The sequence below is a fragment of the Thunnus albacares genome, chromosome 7 (assembly GCF_914725855.1).
Source record: "Thunnus albacares chromosome 7, fThuAlb1.1, whole genome shotgun sequence".
Lineage (NCBI taxonomy): Eukaryota > Metazoa > Chordata > Actinopteri > Scombriformes > Scombridae > Thunnus > Thunnus albacares.
This window is the reverse complement of record NC_058112.1, coordinates 30,294,194-30,313,574: the sequence shown is the minus strand read 5'-3', so window position 1 is coordinate 30,313,574 and position 19,381 is coordinate 30,294,194. Positions and strand designations below refer to the sequence as shown.

At 40.6% G+C, this 19,381-nt stretch overlaps 3 protein-coding genes across 5 annotated transcripts in view; 1 reads left to right on the top strand and 2 right to left on the bottom strand.

The window, feature by feature from the left end:
- Positions 1-522: 522 nt before the first annotated feature.
- LOC122985861 (tripartite motif-containing protein 16-like) lies at positions 523-2,700 on the bottom strand. Its single transcript, XM_044356838.1, has one exon. It carries the CDS (start codon positions 2,194-2,196, stop codon positions 523-525), a length of 1,674 nt encoding a protein of 557 aa, XP_044212773.1. The 5' UTR covers positions 2,197-2,700.
- Positions 2,701-5,576: 2,876 nt separating this feature from the next.
- Positions 5,577-7,280, bottom strand: LOC122986082 (tripartite motif-containing protein 16-like). Its single transcript, XM_044357157.1, has one exon. It carries the CDS (start codon positions 7,242-7,244, stop codon positions 5,577-5,579), a length of 1,668 nt encoding a protein of 555 aa, XP_044213092.1. The 5' UTR covers positions 7,245-7,280.
- A 1,983-nt stretch (positions 7,281-9,263) lies between these two features.
- Positions 9,264-19,381, top strand: part of tdrd12 (tudor domain containing 12) — a 45,310-nt gene continuing 35,192 nt past the window's right edge. For all 3 annotated transcript variants that reach the window (XR_006404034.1, XR_006404033.1, XM_044355527.1), the window contains exons 1-13: positions 9,264-9,374; positions 9,645-9,706; positions 12,030-12,194; positions 12,431-12,567; positions 12,896-13,015; positions 13,241-13,296; positions 13,397-13,482; positions 15,110-15,287; positions 16,379-16,440; positions 16,526-16,641; positions 16,773-16,838; positions 17,412-17,463; positions 17,925-18,004. Coding sequence is in view for 1 of the 3 variants with exons in the window: in XM_044355527.1 (XP_044211462.1) it covers positions 9,683-9,706; positions 12,030-12,194; positions 12,431-12,567; positions 12,896-13,015; positions 13,241-13,296; positions 13,397-13,482; positions 15,110-15,287; positions 16,379-16,440; positions 16,526-16,641; positions 16,773-16,838; positions 17,412-17,463; positions 17,925-18,004 (1,142 nt within the window). In the remaining 2 variants the exon portion in view is untranslated. The remainder of the gene's footprint in view (positions 9,375-9,644; positions 9,707-12,029; positions 12,195-12,430; positions 12,568-12,895; positions 13,016-13,240; positions 13,297-13,396; positions 13,483-15,109; positions 15,288-16,378; positions 16,441-16,525; positions 16,642-16,772; positions 16,839-17,411; positions 17,464-17,924; positions 18,005-19,381) is intronic.

Below are 19,381 nucleotides of genomic sequence, written 5' to 3'. Positions count from 1 at the left end.
ACACAATCAGTTAGTTTAACCAGAATGTACAAGAACATAATAAATGATTATTATCATGATAATTACGGTTTGATTGTACATTTCTTTATAAATTTACAAAGTGATGAGAACAAAATATCTATGATGAAGGAAGTTCTGCTGTTTTCTCTGTTTAAGACGCTGAAGTGGAAGAGAAACAACAGCACACAAATACATCAATACAAACATGAAACTAACATTTAGAACAAAGAGAAGTTCACATTTTCATCTGAAGAAACGTCAGTGAAGGTTAAAAACATCATCATGAGCAGTGATAGCCTCCATGGATAAAACCACACAGGAAAAAGTGACATTTAAAGAAACTGAAAACATTAAAAGAACAACAAATGAAAAGAAAATAAGTGTTGACAATCCCAGTTTGATTGACAGCTGATCTCTGTGCAGTTCAGAAACACCACAGCAACGAGCTCTCAGAAACAATGGAGACAAAAACATGAAGAATTACAACAGAATCTGACACATGAAGTCTGAAATGACTTCTGTCTATTTGACTTTACACAACTCAGCTGTGTCTCCACCATAATAAAGACGTAGTCCAGCATAGAGAGGCTGAGTGAATGTGGTCTGGACTCTGTGGAGGAGAGTCATGGTTTCAGAGACGCTGTAGAAGGACAGAATACCTGCTGTGTGATCCAGGTACACTCCTACTCTGGAGGAACCAGGACCTGAGACGCGAGTTTGGATGTTGTTGAACCAAAATGTATAACTGTTAATGTTACAATCTAACATCCAAGATTTGTCATTAAATCCAAATCCACATTCCTTCGACTTTCCTGCTCTGCTGATATTCTTGTATGTGACTGCTAAATAAACTCCTCCCCCTCTCCACTCCACCTCCCAGTAACAACGTCCAGTCAGACTCTCTCTACTCAGGACCTGAACATTATTAATGAATCTGTCTGGGTGGCTAGAATAAGACTGTGGTCGACTCATGTATGTTACTTTTCTGTTCCCCTCAGATAATAACAGCCATGTGTTTGCTGTGTTTGGATCCAGTGTGATTTCATGTGAATATTTTAAGAATCCAGCTCTGGTCTTGGGTTCTGCTTCTGACAGTAAAACGTCCACTTCAGTCACTGCCAGTGAGATGTTTGTCCATTTCTCCCTCAGGATGTCCTGTAGTTGATCTCTGAGCTCTGACACAGCTGCTGTCACATCCTCAAAGTATCTCAGAGGACGGATATTGATGCTGGATGAGTCTGTAGATGCACTGACTTGTGACAGTGAGGGGTAGTTGTGTAGAAACTGGTTGTGATCCTCTGTGTGTGACAGCTGCTTCAGTTCAGCGTCTTTCCTCTTCAGCTCAGTGATCTCCTGCTCCAGCTTCTCCTGAAGCTCTTTGACTCGACTCACTTCAGTTTCCTGCTGGGATCTGATCTGCTGCTTCACATCAGAGCTTCTTTTCTGGATGAGGCGGATCAGCTCAGTGAAGATCTTCTCACTGTCCTCCACTGCTTTATCAGCAGAGCAATTGACGGCCTTCAGTTCCTGTTGAAGCAGCTTCACGTCTTTCTCTCTGTCCTGGATTCTCTGCTGGATGTTTTGTCGACTCACCTCGAGCTCTCTCTGCCTCTCAGTCCTTTCTGCTGCAGCTGAGACTGTGTCGTGGCCTTTATGTTCATCCACAGCGCAGAGATAACAGATACTCTGCTGATCAGTACGGCAGAACATCTTCATCACCTCATCATGACGAGAGCAGATGTTCTCCTGGAGCTTCTCCGAGGGGTCGACCAGCTTGTGTTTCTTTAATGGAGCAACATCATGGTGACGCTGGAGGTGTTTCTCGCAGTAAGAGGCCAGACACACCAGACAGGACTTGTGGGCTTTCCGCTTCCTCCCAGTGCAGACATCACAGGCCACATCTTCAGGTCCAGCATAGCAGTGATCAGCAGGAGCAGCTTGGAGTCCAGTCTTCTTCAGCTGCTCCACTAAAGCTGCTAACATGGTGTTTTTCACCAGGACAGGCCTCGGTGTGAAGGCCTGTCTGCACTGAGGGCAGCTGTAGATCTTCCTCTGATCCTCTTCATCCCAGAAGCCTTTAATACAGCTCATGCAGTAGCTGTGTCCACAGGGAATAGTCACCGGATCCTTCAGTAGATCCAGACAGATGGAACAAGAGAAGGTTTCTTGGTCCAGCTGATCTCCTTTCTGCGCCATTTCAGCTCTCAGTGGTAACGACTGTCTGAGTTTCACTTCCTGAGAAATGAAACAAGTTTGAGCTGCGATCTGAACAACATGTGTTTCTGCAGTAAATGGAGCCTGACAGCTCTTGTGCTACATCACATGTTGGTTACACCCATCTTCAAACTGTAGATCTGAAGGGGAGGGAACAAGGAAATATGAGCACAGAGTGGAGCTTGTTGTGTTTGAGATCAGGAAGAAGAGGGAGGGCTTATCAAGCGCTGATTCCTTTCAGGTAGAGGAGCAGTTTTAAAAGGATACTGGCTGCTTTTCATTAGGTTAATGTGGCTTCCCTCACTCACGTCTCAGCTCCTCCCAGTGAGGATGGAGGAATTAATTCACCTAAACGTCCTCACTCACTCCGGCCTTATTTTGAGGAGATGTCAATGATGCACAGTGTCCCCACTGTCAAATATGTAGAAGTCAGCTATCAATACGTAGAAATTATTACAGTTTAAAATCTAAAGGTTAAATTTAAAATTTATGTACAATTAATTAACAGTTTAAACTGTTACTTTACAATTTCTACATATTGATCGCTGGAAGGAAAACACCTGATAACTGCTCTAATGTTTCATCATTTGATTATAGATCTACAGCAGCGTCTGTCTGTCACACTTCCACTCCACTACATTTCAGAGGGAAATATTGTACTTTCTACTCCACTACATTTATTTGACAGCTTTAGTTACTTTTCAGATGAAGATTTGACACAATGGATAATATAACAAGCTTTTAAAATACAACACATTGTTAAAGATGAAACCAGTGGTTTCCAACCTTTTTGGCTTTTGACGTCTTACAAAAAGTGTGCGTACACGGAGTCACATTTCAGATGTTTTATTGTTTTTATTGTTTTATGTTTTTTTTAGGATCCCTTTTAGCTGCCAGTTTAATGGTCGCTAGTCTTCCTGGGGTCTTCACAAGAAAATGATTACAACAGAACACAAATACAGAGTGTTATTGATAATAAATTAAAATAAGAAAAGGAGTTGTTAACAATGATGATAAACTAATAGAAAGCATGAGAAAAGTCTTAAATTCATGCTGACTTTGAAGACTTAGCACAACATTAAATTAACTGTTTACCCATTCATGAAGATAGTGAAATAAAAAAAAAGTTTAAAAGAAGAAGATAAATATAGGAGAAAAACAAAAACATTAAAACAACAGTCAATCATATGTTCATCTGCAATAGTTCACTTTTCAGTGTCTTTTCAAATCTATGTTTATTCTGTACTAACCTTGTGGATGCTGGTAGCTTGTTCCAATTATAATATGGCTCTTTAGCACACTGTAGATTATAAATTATTATTTCTAGGTTGAGGAAGTACCAGGTCGCCACCTAGTGCCTGTCTGGTGAAATGAGTGTCACTGTTTTCTATATACACTAATTGATCAGCTAAAAATGAATGTAGGATTCTTTGAGGATAAAACCCTCCTAAAAAATGAGAGAAGGCTTACAACGAGTCTGCATTCAACTGTCAGTCATGAGAGAAGTTTATGCAGAACAGTCACATTTGTTCTATATGAGCATTGATGTCTATGAGTTGTTAACAGCTCCATCAAATAGTGATTTTTCCCTCTAAACTTCTCACATGGTTTCAATAAATGTTCAATCGTGTGTGTGTGTGTGTGTGTGTGTGTGTGTGTGTGTTTGTGTGTGTGAGGATATAGTGAGGACGGAGTGCAGAAGGGACAGAAGAGAAAAAAGAAGAAGAAGAAGAAGAAAGAAGTGAAAAAAAGAAAGAAGAAAGCTACAGTGCTGTTCAGGGGCATCTCTGGTTGGGTCCAAAGATGAAGGGGCGCCAAGGTGAAACCAGGACGGGTCAGAACAGCTGGACCAGGGCAGATTTGTATTTATTTATTTTTTCCCCATTTTTAATTATGTCTAAGTTATTATACTCCCCTTTCTCTCCTCCTCCCCCTTCCTTGCTAGGAGGTTACCGGCCTGTTGCAGGTCAGATCCCTTCTAGAACATCCCGCACCCCTACAGGAGGGGTCTGATCATTTGGGTCTGAGGAGCAACTTTCTATTTGAAGGGGGTTTAAATGGAGATTCGACCCTTAGACACTAAGCTGTCCAAACCAGTCAGGCCCCCCAAGCCTCCTCAGCCACCAGTATGAGATGTTCCATCATGCAGAGCTATCCTTTGGTTTTATAAAATGAAACATGATAGAAGATAAATAAATAAATAATGGAAACCAGTTAGTAAATAAAATCAGTAAATTAAAAAAGTGAATAACAAATCCCATCAATATCATCATCATCATCCTATTAACATGTGTAATAACAGTAATAATAATAATCATCTGTATAAAAATCAACATCATCGTACTATTGAAGCTAATTAGTGTAATAATTTTTAGGCATAATAATAATCATCAAATCATCATCATCACCAATCTCAACTTACTAATACTGATCAACATCAGGATCATCATCATTCATCATCAAAATTGTGTAGTACTAATAATATTTCTATCAGATCAATATTTTACACATAAAACATTTGATCAGTTTGTTATATATGTATTGTTATACATTATAGAGACTGACTGACAAACGTTTGTCTGCTCTGAACATGAACTCTGTACTTTGTGGTGTTTCAGGAGGAAAACTGCCTCAAATAAACTCTCATTTTAGTTTCACATTTTCTCCACAAAGCTTTGAATGAGATCCTGAGATGAAGACAGAAGAAAACACTTTGCTCACTGTTGAAATAATAACTTTATTGATTATGTAAAGCTTCACATTGTTCACACATCTGATCAGTAAAGTCTGTTAAATGACTCTTGTTCAATGATTTCATGTACAGATTCACTTCATCCACACAATCGGTTAGTTTAACCCAGAATGTACAAGAACATAATAAATGATTATTATCATGATAATGACAGTTTGATTGTACATTTCTTTATGAATTTACAAAGTGATGAGAACAAAATATCAATGATGAAGGAAGTTCTACTGTTTTCTCTGTTTAAGACACTGAAGTGGAAGAGAAACAACAGCACACAAATACATCAATACAAACATGAAACTAACATTTAGAACAAAGAGAAGTTCACATTATCATCTGAAGAAACGTCAGTGAAGGTTAAAAACATCATCATGAGCAGTGATAGCCTCCATGGATAAAAACACACAGGGAAAAGTCACATTTAAAGAAACTGAAAACATTAAAAGAACAACGAATGAAAATAGAAAATAAGTGTTGACAATCCCAGTTTGATTGACAGCTGATCTCTGTGCAGTTCAGAAACACCACAGCAACGAGCTCTCAGAAACAATGGAGACAAAAACATGAAGAATTACAACAGAATCTGACACATGAAGTCTGAAATGACTTCTGTCTATTTGACTTTACACAACTCAGCTGTGACTCCATAATAAAGATAAAGTCCAGCATAGAGAGGCTGAGTGAATGTGGTCTGGACTCTGTGGAGGAGAGTCATGGTTTCAGAGACGCTGTGGAAGGACAGAATACCTGCTCTGCGATCCAGGTACACTCCTACTCTGGAGGAACCAGGACCTGAGACGGGAGTTTTGATGTTGTTGAACCAAAATGTATAACTGTCAGTGTTACAATTTAACATCCAAGATTTGTTATTAAATCCAAATCCACATTCCTTCGAGTTTCCTGCTCTGCTGATATTCTTGTATGCGACTGCTACACGAACTCCATCCCCTCTCCACTCCACCTCCCAGTAACAACGTCCAGTCAGACTCTCTCTACTCAGGACCTGCAAATAATCAGTGAATCTGTCTGGATGACGAGAATAAGACTGTGGTCGACTCATGTATGTTGCTTTTCTGTTCCCCTCAGATAATAACAGATATGTGTTTGCTGTGTTTGGATCCAGTGTGATTTCACATGAATATTTTAAGAATCCAGCTCTGGTCTTGGGCTCTGCTTCTGACAGTAAAACGTCCACTTCAGTCACTGTCAGTGAGATGTTTGTCCAGTTCTCTCTCAGGATGTCCTGTAGTTTATCTCTGAGCTCTGACACAGCTGCTGTCACATCCTCAAAGTATCTCAGAGGACGGATATTGATGCTGGATGAGTCTGTAGGTTCACTGAGTTGTGACAGTGATGGGTAGTTGTGTAGAAACTGGTTGTGATCCTCTGTGTGTGAGAGCTGCTTCAGTTCAGCGTCTTTCCTCTTCAGCTCAGTGATCTCCTGCTCCAGCTTCTCCTGAAGCTCTTTGACTCGACTCACTTCAGTTTCCTGCTGGGATCTGATCTGCTGCTTTACATCAGAGCTTCTTTTCTGGATGAGACTGATCAGCTCAGTGAAGATCTTCTCACTGTCCTCCACTGCTTTATCAGCAGAGCGATTGACGGCCTTCATCCTCTGTTGAAGCAGCTTCACATCTTTCTCTCTGTTCTGGATTCTCTGCTGGATGTTTTGTCGACTCACCTCGAGCTCTCTCTGCCTCTCAGTCCTTTCTGCTGCAGCTGAGACTGTGTTGTGGCCTTTATGTTCCTCCACAGAGCAGAGATAACAGATACTCTGCTGATCAGTACGGCAGAACATCTTCATCACCTCATCATGACGAGAGCAGATGTTCTCCTGGAGCTTCTCTGAGGGGTCGACCAGCTTGTGTTTCTTTAATGGAGCTGCATCATAATGAGGCTGCAGGTGTTTCTCACAGTAAGAGGCTGGACAAGTCAGACAGGACTTGAGGGCTTTCAGCTTCCTCCCAGTGCAGACATCACAGGCCACATCTTCAGGTCCAGCATAGCAGTGATCAGCAGGAGCAGCTTGGAGTCCAGTCTTCTTTAGCTGCTCCACTAAAGCTGCTAACATGGTGTTTTTCACCAGGACAGGCCTCAGTGTGAAGGCCTGTCTGCACTGAGGGCAGCTGTAGACCTTCCTCTGATCTGCTTCATCCCAGTGTGTTTTAATACAGCTCATGCAGTAGCTGTGTCCACAGGGAATAGTCACCGGATCCTTCAGTAGATCCAGACAGATGGAACAAGAGAAGGTTTCTTGGTCCAGCTGATCTTTCTGTGCCATTTCAGCTCTCAGTGTCAACGACTGTCTGAGGTTCACTTCCTGAGGAAGTGAAACAAGTTTTACAGTTTGACAGCTCTTGTGGTACATTACATGTTGGTTACGCCCATCTTCAAACTGTAGATGTGAAGGGGAGGGAACAAGGAAATATGAGCACAGAGTGGAGCTTGTTGTGTTTGAGAGCAGGAAGAAGAGGGAGGGCTTATCAAGCGTTGATTCATTCCAGGTAGAGGAGCAGTTTTAAAAGGATACTGGCTGCTTTTCATTAGGTTAATGTGGCTTCCCTCACTCACGTCTCAGCTCCTCCCAGCGAGGACGGCAGAATTAATTCACCTAAACGTCCTCACTCACTCCGGCCTTATTTTGAGGAGACGTCAATGATGCACAGCGTCTCCACTGTCAAATATGTAGAAGTCAGCTATCAATACGTAGAAATTATTACAGTTTAAAATCTAAAGGTTAAATTTAAAATGCATGTACTATTAATTAACAGTTTAAACTGTTACTTTATAATTTCTACATATTGATCGCTGGAAGGAAAACACCTGATAACTGCTCTAATATTTTAACAATAATGAGCATGCGACTGTTACATGAACTCCTCTCCCGCTCCACTCCACCTCCCAGTAACAACGTCCAGTCAGACTCTCTCTACTCAGGACCTGCAAATAATCAGTGAATCTGTCTGGGTGGCGAGAAGACTGTTGTTGACTCATGTATGTTACTTTTCTGTTCCCCTCAGATAATAAAAGATGTGTGTTTGCTGTGTTTGGATCCAGTGTGATTTCATGTGAATATTTTAAGAATCCAGCTCTGGTCTTGGGTTCTGCTTCTGACAGTGAAACGTCCACTTCAGTCACTGTCAGTGAGATGTTTGTCCATTTCTCCCTCAGGATGTCCTGTAGTTGATCTCTGAGCTCTGACACAGCTGCTGTCACATCCTCAAAGTATCTCAGAGGACGGATATTGATGCTGGGTGAGTCTGTAGATGCACTGACTTGTGACAGTGAGGGGTAGTTGTGTAGAAACTGGTTGTGATCCTCTGTGTGTGAGAGCTGCTTCAGTTCAGCGTCTTTCCTCTTCAGCTCAGTGATCTCCTGCTCCAGCTTCTCCTGAAGCTCTTTGACTCGTCTCACTTCAGTTTCCTGCTGGGATCTGATCTGCTGCTTCACATCAGAGCTTCTTTTCTGGATGAGACTGATCAGCTCTATGAAGATCTTCTCACTGTCCTCCACTGCTTTATCAGCAGAGCGATTGACGGCCTCCACCTCCTGTTGAAGCAGCTTCACATCTTTCTCTCTGTCCTGGATTCTCTGCTGGATGTTTTGTCAACACCATAACTGCTCCAATGTTTTATCATTTGATTATAGATCTACAGCAGCGTCTGGCTGTCAAAAGAGGAGACCGAAATAGACAATTTAAACCTGTTAATTACTGAAAGAACAGAACCGATGTAAAGGAGCAATAACAACAGCTGCATCCTGCAGAATATGTTTAAATCAAATATTGCTTATTTAATTTGTGACAGTCTGACATACTTTTCAGGCTCAGGATGATTTTATAGGAGACGCAGCTGTGTGACGTCATATTTTCCTGAAGGAGCTGAGACCTACTGAAACAGAAAAGACCAGTATGATTTTGTTGGACCGATATATGACATATGTATTATATCAGATTTCAGATTTTACTTTTACTTCATGAAGATTGTCTGTTTTACTGACAGAAATATTTCTATTTGGATCAGAGTTCTTGTTGCATCACTTCTAGTGGACAGCAGGGAGAGTTTGGCTGCTAAAATTACACTTAATACGACTCCAAACTCCTGAAAGTGTTCAGTTTTCATGCCTGAAGATGTTTGATTACATGTGAAATAGTACTCACAGTACTTTTACTCAAATACTTAAAGTACACTTTGCTGCTAATACTTATGTACTTTTACTCAAGTAGGACCTTTCATGCAGTATTTCTTCCACTTCTGGTTGAAATAAACAGTTAAAAAATTAAAACAGAGGCTCCTTGTCACCTCGGTCTCCATAGCGACCCCTAACGGTCAGACTCAGAATGAGGCTCTCCTCCCTTTTTAATCTTTGCTACCGATACACCGACCGTTCCCGTTTACAAGCTCGTAAAGAGGTACGTTTTACGGTTTAAATTACATGTGAATCAAACAGAAGAATTACAAAACATCACATTAACGAACACCTGTCAAATTTCGCTTCATCTAGGTACATTTTTTTGCATTAATTCTCCGTTAACTAGCATAACTCCGGCGAGCTAACGTTAGCTAGTGAGCGTGGGCATCTCAGGTGGAAAAATGTCGACTTCAGTCTAACTAGTCCGCACTTTAACGCTATTTGGCTTAATTACTAGAAAATCATTTAACATTCTCATGTTGTCTTGCAGTGTCTGTTGTTTTGCGTGGATCGACGAACCCACATACAATGCTGAAAATATCAATTTTGAAGGTAAGTGAACTTTTCATTAACGGTTAGCTAACGGTAGATACGTTAATTAATGTGAGTGCGGCCAGTCAGCGCCGAGATCAGGTAAGAACGTGACATCGACTTTATGGATGAAAGTGGATATGTTATACTTTTTATTTGGTTGTCAATATGTTTTTTGAGCACAGTGTGTCCTTCATTAAATCATGTCGACACGGACATAATTTAAAACATACTTTATGTAAAAGTAAAGTCCTAACTTTTAAAGGATGGTTCCATAATTCACAAAGCCTTTCTTAAAACAGCAGTCAGGAGCCCAAATGAACAGTGAAACCTGTTTTTCTTGCTGTAATCATTCCTCCTGTTCATACTGACCATTAGAAGATCGCTTCATAATGCACTTATAATGGAAGTGATGGGAGACAAAATCCACAGTCCTCCTTCTGTGCAAAAAATATATATTAAAAGTTTTATCTGAAGCTAATATGAAGCTTCAGCGTCCAAATGAGTCAAATCAAGTAGATATCTTTCAATGTTACAGTCTTTTTAGCGCCAAAGTTCCTCTTTTTGTTACTATTCTTCCACCTGCAGCTCAACATGGAAACACTGACTGTAAATGTGTCAGATATCCACTTGATATGACTAACTCAGACTGCTGAAGACTCATATAAGCTTCATATCAACTTTTAAATGACTGTGTGGACACACTGTGGATTTTGGCCTCCATCACTTCCATTGAAAGCACATTTGAAGGATCTTTTAATATCCAATATGAACAGGAGGAATGATTACAGTGAGGAAAACCTCTTTCGATGTTCATATGGACACCTGACTGCTGGTTTAAGACTGACTGGAAAAAATTGTCCTATATTCCACAAACATGTTAAAGAATTCTATTCATCCACACAAACACACACACTATAAGCGAAAAGAGAAAAACAAGCTGAAGATAATCTGAAAAGTAACCTAATTACAAAATGACCATGTAAAATTTCTATGTTAATCATATCAAACTGGCTGTAGTAAACAATAACTGTACTTTCAGCTAAGTGTAACTTACAGTGATAAGCCAAGTATAAGGATCTCCTCAAGATATGTGTTAGGACATGTAAATGCTTTGACTAATGATTTGTGACTGATATGTTTTTTCCACAATTAAGTTCATTACTTTGTTAAAAATTACATTCATAAAACTATTCCATCCCTCTAATTGAGAAATCCAGGCACTATTATTATACAAATATTTGTATATGTATGTTTGTGCACTGGAGGCTTTAAGTTTCACATCACACCAGTGTAAGTTGCAGACTGGACCATGATTTTTTGGGGGGGTGAATAAGAAAAAACGGCGGGAAAAAAATTCAGGGTTTTATTCAATCAACTGCAATTTGGAATATCAAAAACACTTAAGAACAGTATGAAGGTAGATTAACTTCATAGATTTAACTTCACATAAATTAACTAAGTAAACACAAAATTAACTAGTAAAAACAAATAAATAAATAAAAACAGAATCACAGAATTTCCGTGACCGGGGCCTTTATTTACCTCAACATCAGAGGATACCAGGCCTTTACTGGAAGCAGGCTGATATTAGAGAGAGGCCTTTATTTCTAATTCCCTCTGTTTGATAACTATATGTGCTTATGTTTTAATGTGAAGCTTGTATCCTGATCAGCTTCCGTTTGCTCTGTTAATTTCTTGTTTCTGCATCAACTGCTGCCAAACGGAGATCTGAGTCAGTGTGCATTGAATTAGAGCTGTAACGATGAATCGGTTAGTTTGCAACTATTAAATTATCACCACTTTTTTTGACAATTTATTGATTGTTTTGACACATTTTTTAAGAAAAAAAGTTGAAATTCTGATTCCAGCTTCTGAAATGTGAATATTTTCTGGTTTCTTTAGTCCTCTATGACAGTAAACTGAATATCTTTGGGTTGTGGACTGTCGGTCAGACAAAACAAGACATTCGAGGACGTCACCTTGGGCTTTGGGAAACAGTGATCGACATTTTTTCTGACAATTTTCTGACATTTTATACACCAAACCATGAATCGATTGCTGAAGAAAATAATGGACAGATGAATGAAAAATGAAAATAATCGTTAGTTGCAGCCCTACATTGAATGGCTCACGTCTCACTTTTGATGTGACACTTGAGGTTGCAGTTATGCGTGTGAAGAGTGAGTGAAAAGCGAGTTGTTATACAGCTGTATTGATAAAAATAGAAACACATCTATTTGATGTGATGTGATCTGAAACGTCTCCTGTGTAGACGGGGTGTAAATCGACTCGTTTCTGCTGCCTGTTTAAAATGTTGCTTTTGGCCTTTCCACCTCTGCAGGTTGAGAACCCGTCCTGCCTCTGGGGTCGGGTCGTCCGGGGTCCCGGCGGTGAGGAAGAGACCGCCGAGCAGTACGACAATCTGCTGGCTCAGATGAACCTCTTCTACCATGACGTCACCCAGGACCTGCGAAAGTTGAAGCCCACGTCGTTAGATGAGGGACAGGTAACGCAAAACCTGCAGTCTGTCTGTCTTCAGACGTATTTTTACACACCTCATCCAGGCTGGGGGAGGGGGAGGGTATTCAGTTTGTTGCAATCTAGATGCCACTAAATCTTACACACTGGTCCTTTTAATTGGTCTGCAGGTGGAGTGGATGTGTGTGTTGGTGTATTTTCTGTCAGTTGTGTATGTGTGTTGTCTGTGGTGGTTCACGCGTGTGTTCCTGTATTTCCTCTCAGGTGTGTGTGGTGTACTGGTCAGTGATGAAGTCGTGGTGTCGGGCTGTGGTGGAGTCGATCATCATGGACTCGGTGTCCTGTCAGGCTCGCTGCCTTCTGGTCGACTACGGAGAACGGCTCGTTGTTCCCTCAGACCAGTAAGACCAGACCAGCACCAGTGCTCCTCACTACTGGACCACTGGTCCATCCAAGAAAATATGACGATCTTGATTATAAGTTGTTTGATCGCATAATTTAATGCTCATTGGTTTTAAGCAGTATTTACCAAAAAATGTTTGGTACATTTTTGTTAAGGTATGATACTGAGACAAGTCACTCAAAGCCTGATGGTAGTAAAACCAGGATCATGTCACAGAGTTTGCAGACCTGAGAGCTGCTGTATTTGGTTGGTTGCAGATGTGTGTCTGTGATTGTATGTCTGTGCCATTTGAGTTTTAACTCGTGTTGTCATCTCTGTCTGATTAGGATTCGAGTCGCCGTGCGGAACTTCCTCCAGCTGCCCTTCTGGGTGAAGAGGTTCCACCTGGCGGGAATCAAACCGACAACCCTGCGAGTGTCTGTGTATGAGGAGAAGGCAGAGCTCATGTAAGACAAGCTGTGTACCTCTGAACTGATGATGGATTGTGAAGCACTTGACACATTATTTAGGCTTTCAACAGTCCTTAAAAATGTGAAAAACTGTAATGTAAAATCTAAAGAAGTTCTGAAGTGCACACATCCCTCCCTGCTTTTCAGATCTTTTTCTCTTCATGCATCTCATCAAATTTAATGAGACTTTTTTCACCATAATGTTTTTCTTTTACTCTGCAGTCCGTCCAGTCAGTGGGACAGCTCTGCTACACTTTACCTACATAACCTGCTGCAAGGTGAGCATGTTACATGTGATGAACCCTAAACCGTTGTGCTGTGGGATTGATGTTATAACGTATTTGCGATCTTGAAAGTTTGCTTCCATCCGTCTTAAAGCGTCGACTCGGACAGAGGCGGTGTTGCTTGAATCTGGTTCAGACTCCATCTCCATCGAGCTCTACCTGACGGTCAGGAACATCAAGGTGAACTTTGAACCCTCAGTGTAGGATTTAAAGCTATAACATGTAACCATTCAGCATTAAAATGTCTAAAAACAACTAGACCTATGTTATATATTTTGTTAAGTTGTGTACTTACATCATCCCAAATGTTTCCAACAATTTTCAAAGCCAGAAAAATACGTACTTTTAATTAAGGTAACGGTCCGTTTCATTTGGTCGCCTGTCGATGGCGTCATACCTCCTCTACTAAAGAGTAAACACGCACAAGATGCATGTGTCAGTGTTGTGGTTGTCCACCAGAAACTGTCATAGAGGATATTTTATTCACTTTTAAGCCACATTTTTACCATAAACTTCTTAGATATTTGTTGTTTTTAACTGTATCTTTTAACCGGATAAAGGATCTTAGTCATCAGACGTCTGAATCTTAAGTTATGAGAGAAACAAACTTGAGCAAACGTTAGCAGCCCCTCCCAGACGTCCTCTGTCCACTGAACAGCGTCGGAGAAACAGATGTTTTATGTGAAACTGCTTTATTCAGTGTTTTTACCGGTTTTAATCTCCGGTCTGTTTGTTTTGGAGAGGAGGAGACATCTGCGGATAATTCAGCTCCCGGTAAAAACATCCTGAACGATAAACACTGGAGTAATCCTAACCCGAAGAAGCTGGTTGTTTAACAATGAAGACAACAACCCCCATGATCCCTCGCTACTTCACAACATCATCACGCTCCGTCTTTTGCAGAAATTATGTATTGTGCGTTTAACAAGTCACATTAATTCAGAAAATATCTGTAAACATTTAGTTTTAACACAGAGCTTTATACAGACATAAATACAGATTAGATCATACATGACGTCTGCTACTCAGATGTTAAAATGTTTATTTCAAATGTTTGAAGTCTTTTCCTAAAATATACCTTTACAAATGAGCAATTTCTTCTTAACAATGTTAAGAGAAGAGAGAACTCCTGCACATTGTCCTTTTATTTGCAATAAACTTTACTAGAGATACGTACCATTTTGGTTCTTAGAAGGTCCTTAAGTTGTTGTTTGAATGCAACTTAAATTTCACTATGGACTATAGTAAAGAAAAGGTACACTTTTTAGACGTGGGTTATGAGAAGTGCTAGTGTGTTATCCACAACCTTGTATAGGAAGGAGACAGATAAAAACACCCCACCCCACACCTTAGAAGAGGGCTCTCCCTAAAAGCCAATTCTATAGACTAAGAAGGATTTTGTCACTCTACTGAAGATTTTCTGGAAAAAGCTCATGAAATGAAATCAAAGTTTGTTCAGTGAGGATATCCTATGCCTTGGGTCGACCAAGCATACAACTTAACACTCCAGAAACCTCACGCTGAACTTTTCAGCACCAGCAATAAAAACAAGAAGTTCTCTGTCACATACATGATTATATACAACTCACACGTTATAAACACTGTTACATTTTACTGTCAGATCCAGAACTATCTTCTGTCTGTCAAGATCCGTCTTTGTTTTTAAACACGACCGCAACTTGAAAGACTACTTGGTACATGCAAATTTTGCACATAAGAATAGACTTTACTTACTTGTGCAATTTGTTATCAGAACATGTATTTTCATGATCAGAAAAGAATAATCAGGATTTCTTTGATTTTTCAGATCTGTGTGAACGATGATCTGGTGGCCAAGAAGTTTGCGTATTATGGCAGAGAGTCAGCCGACAGCAGCGGGCTGGACGAGGTCGACCGATATCCCGTCATGTTGTCCTCCAGCATCTTAAGTCAGACTGTCTCCACGACTTCAGTCAAGCTGCCAGCGCAAAGCCCGCCACGTCCTGGTAAACAGACAGATGTGACTTCCTGTTCAGAGCTCTCACGGTCTAAGACGTACACGGACACAGTCGTACATTTTGGGCCGCATGCAGGTCCTTGTGGACAAGATTTATGTCAAGCTGGCCCCCATGGCTATGTGAAGTGGAAAGCATAATTTGAACATAACACTGGATCATTACTATAATTGTTTTGAGTGATGTCCTCAAATGTCCCGACCAACAGTCCACAACCCAAAGATATTCAGTTTATTGTCATAGAAGACTAAAGAAACCAGAAAATATTCACATATGAGAAGATGGAATCAGAAAATTTTGACCTTTCTTCTTAAAAAATTACTCAAAATGATTAATCTATTATCAAAATAGTTGGCAGTTAGTTTAACAGTTGACAACTAATCAAGTATCTAATCATTTAAATCAAATCCTACAGATGTGATTGGATCATTCAAAAGTGGGTGTGGCTCAGCGAATACAGTCCAATACAGCTGCAGAGAACTGCTGCGCTCCACACACATGCCTCTCTCCCCAGCTCTGTTAGATCAGGAGGAGGATGAAGGTGAAATGTATAAATCAGACCTCAAACACATCATTTGGAAATGTAAACAAAGGTTTATCCAGATAAAATCCCACAAGCTAACAATCAAGTGTGTTGTTATATGATGGGTGAGGTTACCTAGTAACCCAAATACACTATGACTGGATACATTTATGTAACCATCGCTGAGCTCAAGGTGAGTCACCAAACATATTTTTACATTTTACAGGAAAATAAAGGAAAGAGAGGGCTCAAGTCAAGTACTCAAATTATTTTTATACACATATTTAGCATAACAAGCTAAATGAATGATAAACACAGGGACAGGATTAGAACTTGTCAACATTTCACTGTGTCTTTAATGGAAATTTTAAGAACCTTTAAACCTATGTGGATGGAAAGTCGTGAAGTGATCATAAAAAATGAAAAATTGAACATCTACAATGACAACAGATGCTTGTTTTTTGTGTCTACGCTTTAATTCTGATGATTAGTGAAATAGTTCTGTGAATCTGTTTCAGTATGGCATTCACACTTGAGTCTAATCTGGTTTAACCCTCAGTGACGCCAGAGAGTGCTGCAGTCGGAGCAGGTGATTGGCTGACGGCTCCCTCTACACCACAGGTCAGCAGCTCTGCTCACTGTCTTACTTGTCAGTATTGCAGTAAATATCCACACATCCTCACCTCTGACCTCTGTGCTGCTTCAGAGAACACAACATGAGCTGAGGACCTGTGAGGGAGGCAGCGGGTCAAAGGTCACAGAGGGACAACAGTCTCCAGGCAGCCAATCAAAGAACGGCTCAGACAGTGCTGCTACAGAGAGGTGAGCGCACATGTGGTTCAGTTCAGAAGTTTACTGTTGAACAGAGAAATGAATAATAATGATGCCACTGTATATTTAGTTTGTTTAATGAATATCTAAATTAACAGAACTATTGTCATATGTTGTTTCAGCGACTCATCAGAGGACACAGACTCTTCTCTGGCTGCAGCTCTGACCAAAAACCTCAGTCTGTTCAAGTGAGAACTGACCTCAGTCACACAACCAACCGATATCACAACACTGTCTGATCTGACTGGTTGACACTGGCTGTGTTTAGACTGCAGGGACAAAGAACTTTTTGAGGAACCTGAGTTTCCACCGGAGGGACCAGGGTCTAAATTAAGTTCTGGGGAGATTCTTTTACCACCAAAAAAAAACAATTTTTTCACAGCGGTCACAGTCTAAAGCACAAATAACCATCAAACACTCAACAGATGATTTACTGTGGAGACACTCTTAGTTTCTGTTTAATTTTCCTCCTCTATATTTCTGTTTTTCATTCATTCATTACATCCAACTAAAGCAGCACTAAATACAAAGAACAAATGGATAAATCGGGGTTGTATTTTCCTTGTGTGGATGCTGTGTTTTGAAATTCCTCATGGGTCTAATTTGCATGATGTACCTCGTTCCTCAGATGCAAACAGTACTGCGCAGCAGAGACTTAAAGTTACAAGTTTAGTTCCTGAGATTAGTTCCTGTGGGTTCAAATTACCTGGAACTTTTGGTCTAAACGGGGCTACTGACGGAGCACTTCATGTCCCCTTCAGGTTCCTGAGGTTCCTGAATCCTGGCAGCAGCTACGAGCAGGTGGCTCCCAGTGTGAGTACAGATCCAGCTCCAGTTTTCAGCACATTTTCTAACGCATAACATTTGGACACATATTGTAGGTTGCTTTCAATGTAAGTGACACTACTGTCATGTAGTGCAAAAATGCATTTAAAAGTTGATGTGAAGCTTATATGAGGCTTCAGCAGCCAAACAAAAAGAGGAACTTTGGCACTAAAAGGACTGTAACGTTGAAAGATATCTACTTGATTTGACTCATTGTAAGTGCATTATGAAGGGATCTTCTAATGGTCAGCATGAACAGGAGGAATGATTACAGCAAGAAAAACATGTTTAAATGTTAATTTGGGCTCCTGACTGTCAAGACACACCTGAAAAATTGTGAACCAGTCTTTAAGAAGAAATGACGCTGTGTCAGAAAGCATCTTCACAATCTTTAACTCCTTCACATTGAAATCTAGAACCAAAATCTGCTTTGCTCTGTTCGTCGTCAGGTCAGTCAGCAGAAAGAGCTGGAAGCCTGTCAGCCTGAAGAGACGACTGCAGCCTCCAGCACCTGCACGGCACAGGAAGTGTATGCTGCCAACACACCTTCAAAAAATTGTTTAAGTGACTAATTGTCACTTATCACTGTGTCTTTCTTTGATTGCAAAAAAGGGTTCAGTGTCAGAACTGCCACCTTATGTCATCTCACTTGAGTTAGCAGACGTATGCTCTACTGCTTGCAGAACTTGTACATATAAATCAACATCTGTTACATTCAAGCCCTTGCCAAACGAGTTCACACAGTGCTGATTAAGCCTATCAGCGCCAGGTTAATCTCTCTGTATTTCACAGTATACAGGTGGACAGTGTTTATGTGATTACTCTCACTGCCAGAAGTGGAGACAAAAGTTCTGCACTCCAGCTTTAAACACAACAACTCAGTGTTATCGTACGTAAAATATTTCCTGTGTATGTTTTTGTCACACAGATTAACCCCTTTACACAACAGTGAGCCTGTGACACAGGACGAGCAAGCAATATGTTGGTATTAGTTAATTAAGCTGATTGTGTTGATTTCTTTTATGTTAAAGGCACACTATGCAGGATTTGTCAGTTAATGTTTGTAAACACACAGGATTCACATTTAGCCCCTCCCTCCGGGCTCAACGAGCCAGCCAGAGAGGGAGAGGGAGAGGGAGAGGGAGAGAGAGAGAGCGCAGCAGTGGTCGAGAACAAAGCCGTGAATTGGATAAATAAAACATTATTTTCTGATTGTTTCGCGGTAGTTACATTCGAAAGCACAATTAAACACGCCCACACCTTGCACGACCCTCCAGGAAGGTGTCGCATTGTTGGATTTTGTGTGAATGCAGAGTTTCATCCTGTCCGCTGTGGCCTCTCTGCTCTGCGTGTGTGTAGCTCAGCCCTGCCCTCGGTCAAGCAGACACACAGACCTGCAGCTCTTTATACATCCATGAGACAGAGAGCAGAGCGGAGCAGAGGAGAGAGACAAATACAGCTATGTAATCTGGTCGCCACGTTGCGAGTCCCAACCTCACACCCTGTGCTGTGATTGGCTGGGGGCTACATGAACACTGCCCAAAGATTGACGTCCAGAAACATCCCGAACACAGCAAAATAATAAGGAAATACTGGCTCAAAAACACTAAAAGATAGAAAAAACATTTAAATCCAAGATTTGAAGGTCAAAGTCTTGTGACTCATTTAAAGTTCAAATGAAGTCTGTATGTAAAACTATGTGGAAGCAGTAAATGTTCAAACAGGTGTGGGTTCGCTCACACTCTCATTCAAATATATGAGTATTTTCTGTGTCCAGCTTCAGTTACTTGTCTCTACACACCTGACAGTACACATGTCAATCAAACTTTCAAAATAAAAGCACGCCACACTTGTAAGAAAAATCCCTCATTTTTAAAAAACAAAATGATCTGATCCTGACAGGCCA